This window comes from Pelodiscus sinensis, chromosome 7 (assembly GCF_052426305.1).
Source record: "Pelodiscus sinensis isolate ZL-2025 chromosome 7, ASM5242630v1, whole genome shotgun sequence".
Lineage (NCBI taxonomy): Eukaryota > Metazoa > Chordata > Testudines > Trionychidae > Pelodiscus > Pelodiscus sinensis.
The window spans coordinates 30,449,042-30,465,958 of record NC_143058.1 but is presented as its reverse complement, the minus strand read 5'-3'; the positions used below and the strand labels follow the sequence as shown (position 1 = coordinate 30,465,958).

General features: G+C 40.9%; 1 protein-coding gene across 6 annotated transcripts in view; it reads right to left on the bottom strand.

The window, feature by feature from the left end:
• The window catches only part of FMNL2 (formin like 2), a 283,706-nt gene that overhangs the window by 61,915 nt on the left and 204,874 nt on the right, over window positions 1-16,917 (bottom strand). For all 6 annotated transcript variants that reach the window (XM_006125649.5, XM_089779725.1, XM_006125648.5 and 3 more), the window contains exons 7-9: window positions 16,314-16,422; window positions 13,542-13,618; window positions 11,103-11,196 (exon numbers count right to left, since the gene is read on the bottom strand). In XM_006125649.5, coding sequence (XP_006125711.1) covers window positions 11,103-11,196; window positions 13,542-13,618; window positions 16,314-16,422 — 280 coding nt within the window. The remainder of the gene's footprint in view (window positions 1-11,102; window positions 11,197-13,541; window positions 13,619-16,313; window positions 16,423-16,917) is intronic.

Here is a 16,917-nt window from a genome sequence, read left to right as displayed (position 1 = left end):
ACCACGCCGTACTGTAAATTTACTTGCGCAAGAGCGGGTTGGCAGTGTGGACGCTCCGCACATTCTTGCACAAGAACAGCCATACTTGCGCAAGAAGCCGCGAGTGTAGACATAGCCTTGGTGTTTTTCTAAAGGCCTGGAGTCAGTTGATTATGTAGGAATCTCAGCTTTCATTTAAAAAAAGTTCTCTATACTTCTGGGCCTTACAGCTAAGGAGGAAAGCTTTAAAACGTGAACCCTAAATACTCAAACAAAAGGCCAGTAAAAATCCAACATGTTTTATTTTTAAAATATCTTATGATTTGTAGACCATTCTCATAACTTTGTGTAGGCGTTCCTTGTGATTTTTGGGTTGGCAATACTGCTCTTTGGTGAATTTAGAGAGGTCTCTCCCTTCAGTTTCCCTTTCCACCCTCCTTTTTTGTCACAGGTCATCAGAGAATCAGAGAGACAATGGAGAGTAGGGTGAGTCCATGACTATGGTTAATGACTGGTCAGGGTGACTAACTATTATCAGTCAGTGGTCTGAATGAGCTATCTACTGCCATCTGTTAATCAACCGTAAGAAAAGGCTTCAGGAGCAGACCTTATTTATATAGACATCTTACTTTGCCACAGAGATCAGTAGACACACTTGCTGTGTCAAGGTGATCAATTTTGGCTCTTTTGGGTTGAAATTCACTTAAGACTTGGAGCTGGGAGAATGAAATGTTGTTATCCATATTATATGATTAAAAGACCTGAACTTAATATGATCTGGCTTAGTGTCTACCATAACTTGAACACTAAGCAGAGGATAGTGAGTCACATCTAACAAAGTCACAAAAGATGGAAACAGGTTTTACTTCTGGTGTTGTAGATGTATGAGACACTACATCCAGTGTTTAAAGGCAGAGCTGACTAGAATCAATTGAGAGTCCTTGTCTTGTCTCAGTGATCACTTGAGCAAAAATCATTCATAAAATCTTGTCTAGACTGATCTTGGACTCAACATGCAGGCAATGTGTTGAAGAGCAGTGCAAAGGAGGCAATGGTGGTGAGGAACCATATTACCTAGTGAAATCATTGGTGCTGAAATCACTAAGGCCTGGAATTTGACCACAGAACTGACACTTTCTTAACAAAGACTCCATTTTTGCTTTTTAAAAAGTAAATCAATGTAACAGAAAACTGCAACGCCCTCTGGTAACTTTTTAAAAATCAAACTGATGTCAGGGTGCCCATTCTCCCAACCTGTAGTCTATCCCCACAGAATGAAGGGGGCACAACAGGGCTTGGGATGGAGGGAGTTTGCTGGCTGCTTTTGAGAGTGGTGCAGGGCAAGGGCAGGGGTGAACCTGCCTTAGACCCACTGCACCACCTGAAGTAAGCAGTGTCCAGCTGGAGCCTGCATCCTGAACCCCTGCCCCAGTCATGAATCCCCACCCTCCCTCCTGCACCTTAAGCCCCTTCCCTAGCCCTCAGCCTCCTCCCCAGACCCAAACTCCCTTACAGAGCCTGTACCCTGAACCTCTGCCCCTGGCTCAGCTCAGAGCCCCTCTCACACTCCAAATCCTTTAGCCCAAGACCAGAATCTGCACCCCAACCCTCCGCCACTATTCTGGCAAAAGGGAGGGAAGATGGAGGAGGGAGGAAGGATGGAGTGAGCAAGGTCGGAGCAAGGTTGGAGAAGGGGTACAAAGGAGGCGGAACAAGGGTATTTGGGTTTGAGGTAGAGCCTGGATTGCACTTAAATTCAAAAAAGTGATCTCGTGCTTAAAAAGGATGGAAACCCCCTTTTAAAGAAATACTCTTTTTACTCATTGGGCTGACATTCTTCTAGTTTGCTGGGGAAGAAAAGATTAGTTTTTCTTTCAAGTTATTGGCTAAGTAAACAGTTACTAAAATCTTTCTAAGTTAAAATAACATTAATCTTTAAATGGAGAGGACTAAGCTGCTCACAAATTAGTGCTGTACAAATCTATGTCCATTTGCTATACTTCCAGACATTATTTATAATACTAACTTATTGCAACTATCAATGGGAATAATCCAAACACACTGTTTAATATAAATGTGGCCCATGATTTAATCACAGATGTCTGAATCTAAATTAAACATTGCAATAGTTTAAGGCTAAACAATGACGGTTCAAGTGCCATTCTACTGCTTTTTGAGTTCACTATATGAAACATTCAAATGAACCATGGCAATATGAGTACAACATTAGCAATCATTACCAGGCTACAGTCAACGGGGTTTCCAGTCTTTTTACTTGTCAGACATTTAAATCAGAATGACACACGTATAAATCAATTAAACTGATGATAAAAATGGCCAGGAATTACAAGTGTCATCTGCTGACTTTTCATCATTTCCCTTTTTTACTAATTTAAGATCACAGAGGAGGCCTGATTCTTCCCCTCACTGACTCAGTTCCTCTCTGATTCTTCAATGGAGTTCCTCCTGATTTACTCCCGTGAGTGTGACAGAAAAGTCAATCCCCTTGTTGAAATGACCAGCAAACCATGTGCTTACCCAAAATTATTTTCTGTTTCTTCAAACATATATGATCTCCCTCCCCACTTCAATTTACCTTAGTCCAGGGGTGGGCAATAAAACTGCACTGGTTGACCAGGGTTAGTCTCTGGTGGGCCGCTGCCACTATATTTACCTGCACCTCCATAGGTACAGGTGATCACAACTCCCATTGGCCGGGAACAGCAATCTGCAGCCAATGGGAGCTGTGATCCCCTGTAGCGCGGAGGCCCAGGTAAATATGGCCGTGTAGGGCTCATGAATAGGGTTGACAGATGGTTGAACACCCCCCCCCCCCCCAAAAAAAAAAACCAGCGGGAAAAAATTCTGTTGAAGGGGGAGAAAAAAAGGGGAGGGGGTAGGGAGACCAAACTCATTTAGGAGAAAAAAAAAAAGACTCAAAGGACTTATTAAGCCAAAAAAAAAAATTAAAATAAAACAGCATTTCCCCTTTAAGAGTGAGTGCAGGGATAGGAACAGAGGAGCGGTTGAACACTAAGACCCAGGGGAAGCACTGCTTCCCCTATGTCAGTGGTCTCCAACCTTTTTACACCCAAGATCACTTTTTAAATGACAGAACAAGCCAAGATCTACCACCCTGCCCCTTCCTTGAAGCCCCACCCCCTCTATTCTCCTCCTCTCCATCACTTGCTAACCCCAACCCTTATACTGATGCTTTTTTTCCCCCAATTCTTCTATAGGAAGAGATTTTTCCAACATTTAGCCTGTCTAGACTGGACCAAATGTCAGAAAAATTCCTTCTTTTGGAAGCCCCCTTATTCCTCATGGAATATAAGGGTGACCAAAAGAGGAATATAGGGGTGACCAAAAGATCATGTTTGCTCTTCCACTAAAAGAAGCAGAAGAACAAACTCATCCCTCGATGCAGAAGTGTTTTTCTGGGATATCTCTGGAATCCTGAAAAACTCCTGCAGTCTAGCCGTAACCTCACTGGGTTGAGACAGGATGTGTAGGCTCTGGGGTGGGAATGAGGGATTTGGGTGTGGGAAGGGGTAAGAGGTGCAAGCTCTGGGAGGAAATCTGGATGCAGGAGGAGATGGATAAAGGAACACTGGCTCGGGGAGGGGGTGCCAGGCCGGGCAGTGTTGGGGTCAGATGTAGGGTTAGGGTACTAAGCAAGCCATAGACTTCTGGATGTGAGGGTTCAGGAATTTGGATTGGGGTATGTGAGGGGCTCAAGGCAAGTGCTTCCAGTGTATGATAGGCTCAGATGTAGGGTCTGGGGGAAAGGGGAGTGCAAGAGTGTTATGATGCTGTGGCCAGATGGGGGCTTGGCCCCAATTGGGGGTTTGTTGGCCAGGCGTCATTTTCAAATAAAATACTATGTCAAACAAAAAGTTTCTGCATTGTCTTTATTTCTGAGAAGGGCAGGGAACCTGTTTTGAGTCAGGGGTCACTGACCCAAGAAAAGTCAGTTGGGGCCACACAAATGAGATGCAAAAAAACCCTCCTCCAACGCGCCTCTTCCCCCCAAGCTTCAAGGAGACAAGGAGCTAGAACTATTGGAGTCTATTTCTAACTTGCTCAAATCAGTTAACCTTTCTTTTCCTCAATCTGTTCTGTGAGGCTTATTTAATTATGGTGGAATCCTGTGGCCCATATTCAGTTTTACTTAATTTTTCTTAGGCAGACTGTCAAATGCTTTAAGGGGAGTTTAACCAAAATCTCAGTAAAAATGCAAGCATTTGACCATTATAAAGCCTGCCACGTGCTTTGAAATCCTTGGGTGAAAGACTCTACAGGTATCACATATATTATTTTGGATTTCCATTAGAGAAAATAATTGCAAAAAATGTTGAAGTTGTTTTCTTTTTGTAGGTCAGAAAATTGTTTTTATTATGTTTGTTAAATTTTTAATAATATTTAATCTCACTTTAAAATAAAAATGGGTATTGAAATTATTTATTGACTGGACATTAGGTTTTTGGTTAATGAAAAAATTCTCTAATCCTTTCCACTACAAAAATACTTCATTTCTAAAAGAGGCCTTTTTTGACCAAAAATGTTTAATTCAGAATATTTCAGCAAATTCCACCTTGGCCAGAATATTCTGTGAATCCTTTTTTTGGCTCTAATGCAGCCAAATCACTGAACTTCCCTCCTCCTCACTTCACCCATCTATATTGGTTTTACTAATTTACCTCAGAAGAGTATTCGGACGTTTCATTCATACATGTCTATTGTATTGAGACCGAGTCGCCGCTGAAAAGTGCTATTTGTGTGAAGAATAAAGAATTTGTTTTCTGTAACAGATACTTAACATCCATCAGCATCCTTCCTGCTTGCCTGATATGAAAATAGAGTTACTGATCCAGGCTATCAGCAAATAAGACGTGTTGACACTTAAGCCACCAACGTTACATAACTTAGTATTAGCCCTCCTATGTATTCGTCTTCTCAAAATAGTGAACAGACATCAGGATTCTGTCTAGACAGTACTAAAGCCACTGTAATAGAAAAGAAGCTTAACTCCCATTTTTACACTGTGTCCATATTTATATAACAATAAGTGCAAGATGCATAAGATGAGGAATGTGATTAATTTGGTTCATTAGTTTTATAAGCTCAGGGCAGGACATAATTAAAGCACAGCTGAGCATGTAACACCCTACACAAATCCTAGTAATGACACCAAAATCGTTTAAAATATTCCTCGCCGTTATTTTTGAGAGAGACCTTTGCTACCGCAAACACATTTTTATGGCACCCTGCCTACATCAAAGGAAAACCCTGACGACTGTCAGACAAGGATGAATGCAGCAGTTGAGCTGATGCAGCTAATGATTATTGGTAGAGGAATGGCACAGGAATGAGAGACTCTAATGTAGAAAACTATAAAAATATATAATGTTCTCCAGGCCTTAATCTGTCAAGTACTTCTTAAATGTTAAGCCTATTTTCAAATTGACTTTATATATCAGAGAAAGATGTGAAGCATGAGTCTTTAAGAAGTAATGACAAGGTATTCTCTGACAGCTTTAGGGGTGCTTCAGCTTGACAGAAAAGGGCCATAGAGGCTCAGACTCCGATTTTTACTCAGGCAAGGAATCACATGCCATTTATAGCACAGGAAATCTCTAAGTAAAAGTTTCTTGTCTTATAGACAACCAGACAAAGAAAAGCCCAAAGTTATACATTGTACACTGCTATCCGAAATAGACAGGTATGATAGCAAGTTAGCACAAGGATCATGTGCCTAGCCACCATGTGAAACAGGTAACTATTCACACTGAGCTCTAGAGACAAATTCTAATGATTTGCATAGATCCTCCTTGCTAGGAATCTGTAACTTGTGAGTTATAATCCCAGTCCGCCATTCTCCCTCCCTTCCCCCGCCTCTCCTTCCTTTGGTGGAAAAGTCATATAACCATTCTGCTCACCTGCCCCAGCTGTAAAATGGGGATGAATAAGGATGCTATGAGAATTAATCAGTTGAGGCCAGATCTTGGGCCTATTGATGCCAAAGCGCTTTGCATCAGGGCCCTGGATGTCTACAGTGTTTTAAAGTAAGTAGTTCTACATACACTTTAAGGTTTGTTATTACAGAACTATGAAGAACTGAACAAAGAAACTTAGTTCTGCTCATAGCAGTGAGCAATTCCTAACTCAAAGCCTCAAGAGCTGAAATGAGGTGTCAAGATTTTGAGGACTCAGTTTGAGCTACTCTGATTTTTTGAACCCTGGTTCTGTCCAATCCTCTAAGCAGATGCTTCTTTCTAAAGGACAAATGATGTGAAAAGTTCTAAGAAGTTCAAAAATAATTTTTCATATAAGATTAGCTTAAAATTGGGTATTATGGGTCCAGCTCTAATCTATATTCATATATATTTAGTTTACAAAGAATTTAAAATGTTGCACTCTGATGTGGCACTTTATAATAATTCTAACTCTTTGGCAACTTTAGACACATGCACACTTTATAATCATATCATATCTGTGTACAAGATATGCTACAGGTATATACAGTAGATAGATAGATCGATCCTTAGCAAAGTAGTTAATGTTTGCTATGATGCTATAAATGTAAATCTCCACACAACGTTAAGTATGGCACCTATAAAAATGTCAAACTTATAACCTCACGGGGAATCCTTTAGACTCCATGTATTCAGGGCCAAATTCTCTGGCTCACTCTGTAGTATGTACAAAAGGGAAAGAAAACAGCTGGGTCTTGCCTGCAGAAAATTCTCCTCTCCCTGGGGAAGATATCAGTGGGTATAAACTGGAGAATCTGACACCCCCCTTTTCAGGGGGAGGGGGGGAGAGGATAGCTCAGTGGTTTGAACATTGGCCTGCTAAACCCAGGGTTGTGAGTTCAATCCTTGTGGAGGCCATTTAGGGATTTGGGGCAAATATTTGTCAGGGATGGTACTTGGTCCTGCTGTGAAGGCAGGGGACTGGACTCAATGACCCTTCAAGGTCCCTTCCAGTTCTAGGAGATAGGCAATCTCCATTAATTATTTATTTAGTAACTGTCTGATATTTACTCTAATACAGGTATTTTCAAAAATATTTTGTAAGACATAAAAACACCACCCTGTCCTGTGCCATGGTAATGTTGCAGAGAATGAACAAACACTAATCTGAGGGGTAGGTTGATGCCATCACTGAGACCTTGATGCATGAAGATGATTCATCAGGAGCAGGTGCCCAGCCATGTTCATTTCCAGCTCATTAAGAACAGATTAATGGGAAATCGCTATATGTAATAAAAAGGTACAACTGTCTGAAACATAACATGAGCGAGAAAAGGTGGTGAGATCTCCTCCAACCCAATGGTTCTATAATTCTCTCCCTGTCTCCAGTATTTTGTTGAAGTGAATTTTTCTCTCTTGCTACTGTTAATCGTCAATTGCCTGGCTTGGAGAAAGAGATACACTATGTGACTAATTCCCATGATGCTGTGGAAACCAGCACAAACTTCCATCAACTAGTCGACTAGTCAATAGGCACGTCCGCATTCCTCCTTTGAAATGTACAAGAGCCCCTTCTGGAGGAGGAATGAGGAATTCCACGTACAGCCCAGGCCCAGCAGGAAGTCCCGCCTTCTTTCCCCAGCGGAGGCTCTTGTGCATTTCAAAGTCATGGAGCCCGGGACCGTGCAGCGGCTGTCCCTTTGAGAATATGGCTGGCTAAAAAAATTAAGAGTATAAAGTCCTGAGATCATTACTGCAAACTAATTCGCCTCAGAACAAACTGGGAAACAGAGCAAGAAATGAATATCAGAATCAGACAAATTGAAAAATAGTTAGAAATAGAATATATGGACATAAAATCACTCTTTGCATTATATCTTAGTAAGAACATGCAGACAGCTCCATTACTACAGAACAACTCGATCAAACAGAATATGGTATAGTAAATAAATAACATTACAAACTGATTGGGCTATAAAAGTCTTTCAAAACTAGCTGCAATAGAAACATAAAACAGCAACAAAAAGTTCTAGTAAAAGAATTGCCAGAGACAGTAAAAAGTAACTTTTGATTTATTTGTGACACATAATGACTATAGAGACATGATCATGAAGGTTCACAAGCTGGTTTGATAAGTGATATGCATTATCTAATGACTTGCCAAACTACTTTCTAATCCCTAACAATTACTTCCTTTCTGCAACACTTCTATATACTGAATTTTAAACTGGAATAAAGATGCTACATTTTCCTATTTAAAGTCCTTCACAAACATTACACACTTCTGCCTCTCAACACCCTCATTATGTTTACTTATCTTACTCATTTCCTTTTACAAAGGTGCAAACTATATCAGAAACATTAAGTGACATGCCCAAAACCACAAATCAATGAGTGAAAGAGCTGGATTAAAACTCTAATACACAGCTCTGTGCCTCTACAACAGAACCACCATTCTTTTTCAGTCTGTGGACAGAGTGCTTGATTTCAATGTACCGATATTCCATTGTGTCACTGCAATTTACGGGCACATGGTTATACCCACTGTTATCTACAAGCACAAATAATGGCACTGATATCACAAACTACATGACATAGTGGAATTACAATTCCTATGTAGTTCAAATACATTCCTATGGAGTTCAAGGTACAAAACCATGCTCACAATTATTTGCTCTTGCAGGATGGAGGGTGCAGTAGAGAAAAGGTGGAGACCACTTTCAAAATTATGCTCAGAATGTATAATTACAGCAATGTAGCAACTACACACTAAAGTTATATAATAACAGGTGTAATTTTACATGAGAATTCTAGTTGGGAGAATTCCCAAAATGCAAAGCAATTTTTTTGAACCAACTTCCATCAGTATTGTGGAAAGCAGAATTTTGTGCTCAGGTGGCACAATAAAGGTAGTAAAGGTGAAACTACTAGTGACTTCAGTGGGAGCAAAGTTGGCCAAACCTGGAGTGCTTTTAAAAATCCCACCTTAGGGTACAATAGCTGATAAGAGAGTCATCCATTAATATTATTTTTCTTAAAATGTCATTACAATGACCTTAAAATTGGGAAAAAAATGAGATGAAATAATTGCAAGTGAGATTGCTGTGAATCAGACATTTATTTTTGCTGCAGTATGTAAAGGGTCAGAGTTAACGGGCTAAAGAGACGAAGCATCATAAATAAATGTGCTTCCCTCTGTTTACATGGTTAGAGAAGAGCAAGGCATTATGAGGTGGAACATGGATGGCAAGCTACTGAGTTGCCAGCTTGTAGCTGTATGGCAACCTTTCAAGCTGCACTGCCAGCGCTTCAAGGGAAGGGTAGGAGAGCCCAGAAACAGAGGAGTTCTTCCTCTGCATTAGAATTTAGTTGAATGCTTATTAGCTTGTTACTGCAGAACAACCAACCGATTGAGCTCACACTTGCTTTCTGGGTTGGACAACTGAAAATGTTTCATCTCAACATCTATGGTGTGCTTAATTTTAAAAATAAACAAAAACAAAATACACAACATTCGTTTCTAATCTAGTTGTTATTCATCAAATTCTAACAATTATAGGGCAAATCAAACTTGGTGAATAAACTATTTTCTTTCTAATAGTGAAGCCAAACATATCTGCAAAACCCTTGGGAGAAAACCTTGCTTTATTTTAGTCAATGGGAATTTTGCCATTGACTTGAAGGAGGTCAGAATTCCACCCAAGGTGTGATTTTGCAATCCCCCTATGTGTGAAATTCCACGGATAGTGAAAGCAGTCTTGCACTCAGAGAACTTTGGAAAGGAGCCTATAAAGCGGGGGAGCAATTAAGAAACAAAACTGTGTTTGCTTCATCAGAGAACCTGTAACAGAGATCCTAAACTGCATGGAGACACAGTGATTTCAACAACTGGGGCAATGATCTGAAAGACCCCACCAACAATCTAACTGAGTGTCACAGCATGAAACAACTAACATGAAAAGGAAAGCAGTTTGCAGAGCTTTAGGGAACATCTGCACTGGGGCTAGAAAGTGTCATTGCCAGCTTGAGGAGACATTCCTGTGCTAGCTTTGATCAAGCGATCATGCTAAAAATAGAAATATTTTTGTGGGAGCAGCACAAGCCATGGGAGGGGTAGGGCTAGCCACCCAAGTAGATCCTTAGCATCTCAACCTCTTTGAGGTTGCTATTCCCTCCCATCGCTTCCACCACTGTGGTTACTCTATTTTTGACGTTTGTGTGAGTGCTAACACAAGTATGTCTCATTAAGCAGGAAATCACACCTCTTAATTCTATTGTAGACACACCACTGATAAAAACTACACAGTATTAAGACACACCAGCTATTTGAATTCTCCAAATCAACCAGAACATTTGGGATTCATATCCTAGTCCACATTACTTTGATTTGAATTTCTACACTAACTGAAAAATGTAATTTAGTAATACTGAATCGATTGCAGTGTTTTGTTATATCTAATTAAAATGAATTTCATATTTGATAACCAATATAAATGTGGGTAAGAACAGCCTGAAGTAAACTGAGTGTAAACAGACCGAACATACTGGAGATAACATTAAGATTTCTTGGGAATTTCTTGCTTTCATTCTAAACAGTCAGATTCACCAGAAATTACCACAATCCTGATATTGAGCAACATTTCCTTTGACTTCAAAGGAGTTTCAAAAGCAGAGGAATGGACGATCTTGTTATATTTAGAGATGGGCTCAAAACTGGAATCTGAATCCAATTCCTTCCTGCAACTCTGGAGACATTCAAATCTGCACCCCAAATATGACACATGGGTTCATCTTTACGTGTATATTAAGGGTCAAATAATAAAAAGGAACGCTTTAAATTTAGGTGTGGAATGTGGGAAATGGAAGCCTGTATGATATTTATCTCTTCATCAAAACATCAACTGATTCTGGTCTGACTAATTTCAGCCTGAATGAGGGTAAACTCTACTGCACTTGAATGGAGTTGATCTGATATCAGACCAGAATCAGGTCCTAACCTTCTGTTTATGTCGTTGCCTCTCAAAGTAGTTTGTGGAACATCAGTCACTCTCCAGACTTCAGGAAATTAAAATAAGTCAGGAAGCTACAACGGAGTATGTCAAAGCTAAACGTATGTACATCTGTCTCTGGTGAAGCAGAATAACCTACCTCCTTAAAGTTATCGAATGCAGATAAAATAATTTCGTGCCCTCCTCTGACAAGACAAACAGCTGCTAACAGTTCTAAGACAAGGGCTTTTGTTCTGTTAAAAAAGAAAACACAAGAATTAATGACAATAATGTGATGATTCAGCTTCTATCTCATTTGCAAGATGGATGTGATGACAATAAATACAATTATTTGCCCTCCGAAGCTCTTTACTTTTTCAGTGCTTCAAAAACCTGACTTTGCAAGGTGCTGAGAATCTCCTGCAACATTCCGAGATTCTTCAGATCCAGAATACCTGGCATCCTATAAGACTTAAAGTTTGGACCGCTGCAATTTTTTTCTGATTTAAAATACTTACCAAAACCATGTACAAATTATATTTCTGGAAATTAAAGGAAACTGATGTCTATTATGCATCAACACATCAAAATAACCTTCCATAATCTGAAAGGCAGGTGAGTGGTTTTATATACAGGCAGTCCCCGAGATACGCGGATCCGACTTATGTCGGATCCGTACTTACGAACGGGGCTTTTCTCGCCCCGGAGGACGCGGGCAGCGGGACCACTCAGACGCGCCGTGGTCCCGCCACCCGCGTCCAGGACAAGAAAAGCTGCTCCGCGTCTCCCTGGTCTGCTGGGGGGGGGAGGCCCCGAGCAGACCAGGGAGACGCGGCGCAAAGCCGCGGAGGACCCGGGCAGCAGGACCGCCCAGACGCACCGCGGTCCCGCCCGCCCCCCCCCCCCCAGCAGACCAGGGAGACGCGGAGCAAAGCTGCCGAGGACCCGGGCGGCGGGACCACGGTGCGTCTGGGCAGTCCCGCCACCCGCGTCTCCATGGTCTGCTGGGGGGGGGGGGGGGTGCAGCTAGTGTGCCCCTCCTCCCAGCAGACCAGGCTTTTCTCGCAGGCTTTTCTCCTCGGCGCTACTGGACCAACCCAGCAGCACCCCAGCTGCTCTGCCCCAGGCGTCCTGATTCAGCCGCTGCTGATCAGTTTCAGCAGCGGCTGAATCAGGACGCCTGGGGCAGAGCAGCTGGGGTGCTGCTGGGTTGGTCCAGCAGTGCCTAGGAGCGGTGCTACTGGACCAACCCAGCAGCACCCCAGCTGCTCTGCTACAGGCGTCCCCAAGTCAGCCGCTGCTGAAATTGACCAGCGGCTGACTACAGGAAGCCCGAGGCAGAGTTTTTCTGCCCCGGGCTTCCTGCAATCAGCCGCTGATCAGTTTCAGCAGCAGCTGACTTGGGGACACCTGGGGTAGAGCAGCTGGGGTGCTGCCGGGTTGGTCCCTGCAGCACCGAGGTGCGGCGCTGCGGGGACCTACCGGGCAGCGCCCCAGCTGCTCTGTCCCAGGCGTCCAGATTCAGCTGCTGTTGAAACTAATCAGTGATTGATTCCAGGAAGCCCGGGGCAGAGAAACTCTGCCTCGGGCTTCCTGTAGTCAGCCGCTGGTCAGTTTCAGCAGCGGCTGAATCTGGACGCCAGTTCCGACTTAAGTACAAATTCAACTCAAGTACAAACCTACAGTCCCTATCTTGTACGTAACCCGGGGACTGCCTGTACACTTTAAGGGGTGTATCGCGTTACAGAATTCAAGCACATCATGAACCGCAATTATTGGTCATCTATTTTCCCCATAATACAGCGTATTTCCACTAAGGGTTCAGCATAAAAGTAATATGCCTTTTCTACACAGGGCTGTGAAAAATCATTGATGACAATTATTTTATTTATAGCTACAATGTTTATAGCTACAAGAGGTGCCTAATGACACTGAGTTATACAATGTTTTAGCATGCTTTCCCTTTAGTGTATAAGTCTGCGCAAGCAGGATTGTAGCCAAGCTAACACACAGCTATTTCCCTTTCATCTGTAAGAAGAAAAATAATTCATCTAAAACATTGCTGATAGAAAAGCGTGCCACAAACTCCAAGCATCTGTAACATAATGACACTCACACAGTGCACAGTTAAGGCAATGGTACTAGAATGACCTTGTCCAGAACAACTACTGACAGGTACTAAAACCACAATGATATATAAGGAATTAATCACATGTTTAGGTGCTTGGTCAGAGATGGAGATGCCATTTTGCTTTCAAATTGTTATAGCAAAGGAGCTGGACAAAAATAAAGTGTTCACTTTCCCAATAATTCTGAATGAGTTTTAAATAAAATTCTAATTGCCATTTTCGCCCAGACACACAAAAACCAGAGGCGGATCAAAGCAAGAGCTCTTTTAATGGGATATCATTCATGTCCTCTAATTCAAGGAGAGGGATTCATACCAGTTATGGGTGGGAAGTGACAAGGCCCAATACCCCCTGGATCCATCTCTGGTGCAAAGAACTTGTGCTGAGGGAAATTTGAAAAGTGTTTCTAAAAGCTATCAAGTGCAGTATGTACCGTACCTTACCTTGATCCTAAATTCCTGACATCTTACCTGGGATTCTTATTGTTCAGGCTTAGTGCAATTTCATTAACAGCATGTGGATGTGACATGACCATATTGAATCCATACTGAAATGGGAAGGGAAAATGTGTTTCAGTTTTGAGACTGCAATTATTTCAAAAATACCAGTAAATTACATATCTATGACTAATTCTAGAAACTCTCCATAGCTTCGTATGCCAAACAAAACTTTGTCAAGTTTACAGTATCAGTCAGCAACATTTATATTTAATATTGTACATACCAATTGTTTTCAGTGTGGAAAGTGCTTTGGTTTGGCGGTAAATCAGCTGACAGAGACTCCAATAACCTTCTGTAATACCAATGCTAGTTCCTCATCCTTTCCTCTCCCCTTTTTTTTTTTTTTTTTTTTTTTAAATAATCTCCCTGCTCATTTTGGATCTTTTGGTCAATGAAGTGTGTCATTTACCCTTCAAAGAGAAGTTTTCAGTCCAATGCAGAATAGTATAGTTGTTCTAATACACATATGTCCATGTATCTATATAACCAAGGTTTACAATATTTTAAGCCAATCGCTGTTTCGGTGTTTTAAATATGCATACAACAATAACTGAATTTTAAAAAATTAAATTATTATTCCAATAGATCATTATCCATGTTTTTCCCATTAGAGTAATGTGGAGCTATGCTGATTTACAACAGTTAATGATCTGGTCTATACGCTTAAATTGTGCTCTCAGTTTCATGGGTATAAATGAGAGGCAAAGCCACTGATTTCCAGTACTTCGGCAAACTCCTCTGGCTAGGGTATAACCAAGAGCAGAATTTACCCTACACACTGGTGCCAGAAATACTCTTCAGGCATGTCCAGTCATTAGAGTTTTGGAACGCCATCATAACCAGATGCCACAAAATATTGTATATTTATTACCAAAGGATCCGTTGGTAATTCCCCTGGGGCTTCCTGGTGGTAGTGAATACACAGAATACACACACAAGGATACACAGAATTTCTCTCTCCTCTGGTAGTAGTTGCTAAACTACTGATAGCCTTTCATTTAAAAAAAAAATTTCAAAAACATGGGAGTTTGTGGTGATGGAAAAATTAGTGCACCAATCAGGTACACAGAAAAATAGAGAGCGAATAGACACTTAGGGTATGTCTAGACTACATGCAGATTAGTTTACTAGACATACCCAAATGAAGTGGCGATTTAAATAATCACCACTTCATTTAAATTAAAATGGCTGCCGCGCTGAGCCGATCAGCTGTTTGTCGGCTCAGCGCACTAGTCTGGACACTCTGCGGTTGACATCAAAGGCATTTGTTGACCGCCTCGGTAAACCTCATCCTCCAAGGCATAACGGGGTGGTCGACAAATGCCTTTGATGTCGACCGCGGAGCATCCAGACTAGCGGGCTGAGCCAACAAACAGCTGATTGGCTCAGCGCGGCAGCCAGTTTAATTTAAATGAAGTGGTGATTATTTAAATCGCCGCTTCATTTGGGTATGTCCAGTAAACTAATCTATATGGCTCTGGCAACAGAGCCATGTAGTCTAGACATACCCTTAGATATTTAGTTAGCATGCATTCAATGCTCAAGTACATTTAACTGCATAAAAATCCCAAACCAGTCGAATTTTTTTTGTTAACTTTTAATAGACATGCCTGATCTGTTAATTATGTATAAACAGAGATTTCACTCAATTTTAAGAAAATAATTATAAACAAAATGTTATAGCTATTTGAATGGTGCTCACTCCATAATACATAACAGCCTGTTAACAGAGATCTGATTATTACATTCCTGTATGTCACTTGTAAACAACAGCTCACTGTTGTAACAATTGTGTTGTTTCTGATATTTCCATGTTAAGGGTTTGTAAACACTGCCTAAATGAATAGTTAAACATAATACTTCATAAAATACTTCAATACTTCATAATGTTTGCTAGAAGCTTTTCTGGGGAAACAAACATAACAGTTAACAGGAACTGTCACGTCGAAAATACAGAATGTCTGAAATTATTAGAAAGTTCAATATGATCACAACATCACTGTGATAAGACCAGAGAAATTCTGAAATGAAGATTAATTTTGACCTAGTTTACTCTTTTGCAATTTTATTACTGCTTTGAAATAAGCACACAGAGTAAAAATCTGGTATCTGTCATTTGCATAAAATTATAACCATTCTATAATCCCCATTAAACTTCACACATATAAAGTCTATATATTAGACTGAATTTTGATCTCAGAAACAGGAGCGTAGTTCTCACTTGAGGCTATGTCTAGACTGCAGAGTTGTTGTGGGATACTGGAGGTATCCTGGAAAAACTCTGCCGCGTCCAGGGAACGCATCCGCTTTTCTAGAACAGTTTCCGAAAAAGCGGGCATGTTCTTTCAGCATCCCTTTATTCCTCATTGTATGAGGAATAAGGGATGTTCCAAAAGAAGAGGTTTTTTCAACATTTGGCCCTGTGTAGATGGCCAATGTCCAAAAAGCCTCTCCCGAAAAAACAAGCGGAAAAAGATACGCAAATTGTGGTTCACAATTTGCATACCTTTAAAAAAAAAAAAGGGCAGTGTAGACATAGCCTGAGTAAAGGAAAATTACCCTCGTGTAAGTGAGAACCAAATTTGGCCTATAATGGACTAAATATAAATATAGCAAATATACTACACAGTAACAAGGAAGAAAGTAAGCTTTTACATCTGCTTTACTTCTATAAATGACTGAACCTAGTTTTTTTAAACCACCCCCAAAAAATAAAAGATCAAAAATTAGAAATGCAAGTACCTGGTAATTCATTATGGCACGTAAACACATGATGCAGACATGAACATCATCTTTTTTACTCACTAATCTTGAATTTTTCAGCGTTCTTCTGCTTGGCAAGGTATTATACCTGCAAGTAAAAGAGCAACTCAGTCAAAAGTACTAAAAGAAAGAAGCTGTAGGCACTAAAAGTAATGAAGCACCTGTAGGTCTCCACTACTTATGAAATTATGCAAAATCCCTAGTTTTATCAGATATACAAGCATCCGAGATTCAGCTAGACAATAAACACAAGACAAAAAAAAAAAAAGCATCTTCTTCACACCATAAGCCTCACGTCATATTCTGTTTATGCCACACTGTGCTAGGTTTGCATAAGGGCAATCCCATTCCCACCAACCTTTGTGGGACTGCTCAGGAAGGATAGTGCACTTGAATAAGAGAAGAAAGCAGGCTTGAAAATAAGAGCTCATTTTGCTCCAATATTCCTGGTTTCATATAAGTACCTTTATGCATTTGTTGAAGTGACAACAGGAAGTAAGAAAGCAGCCCTATCTGCAGAAGCGAGTGAAACAATGACGGTGTTATTTCAGCAACTATTCTTCGTTCTTGGATATTTTGGCAT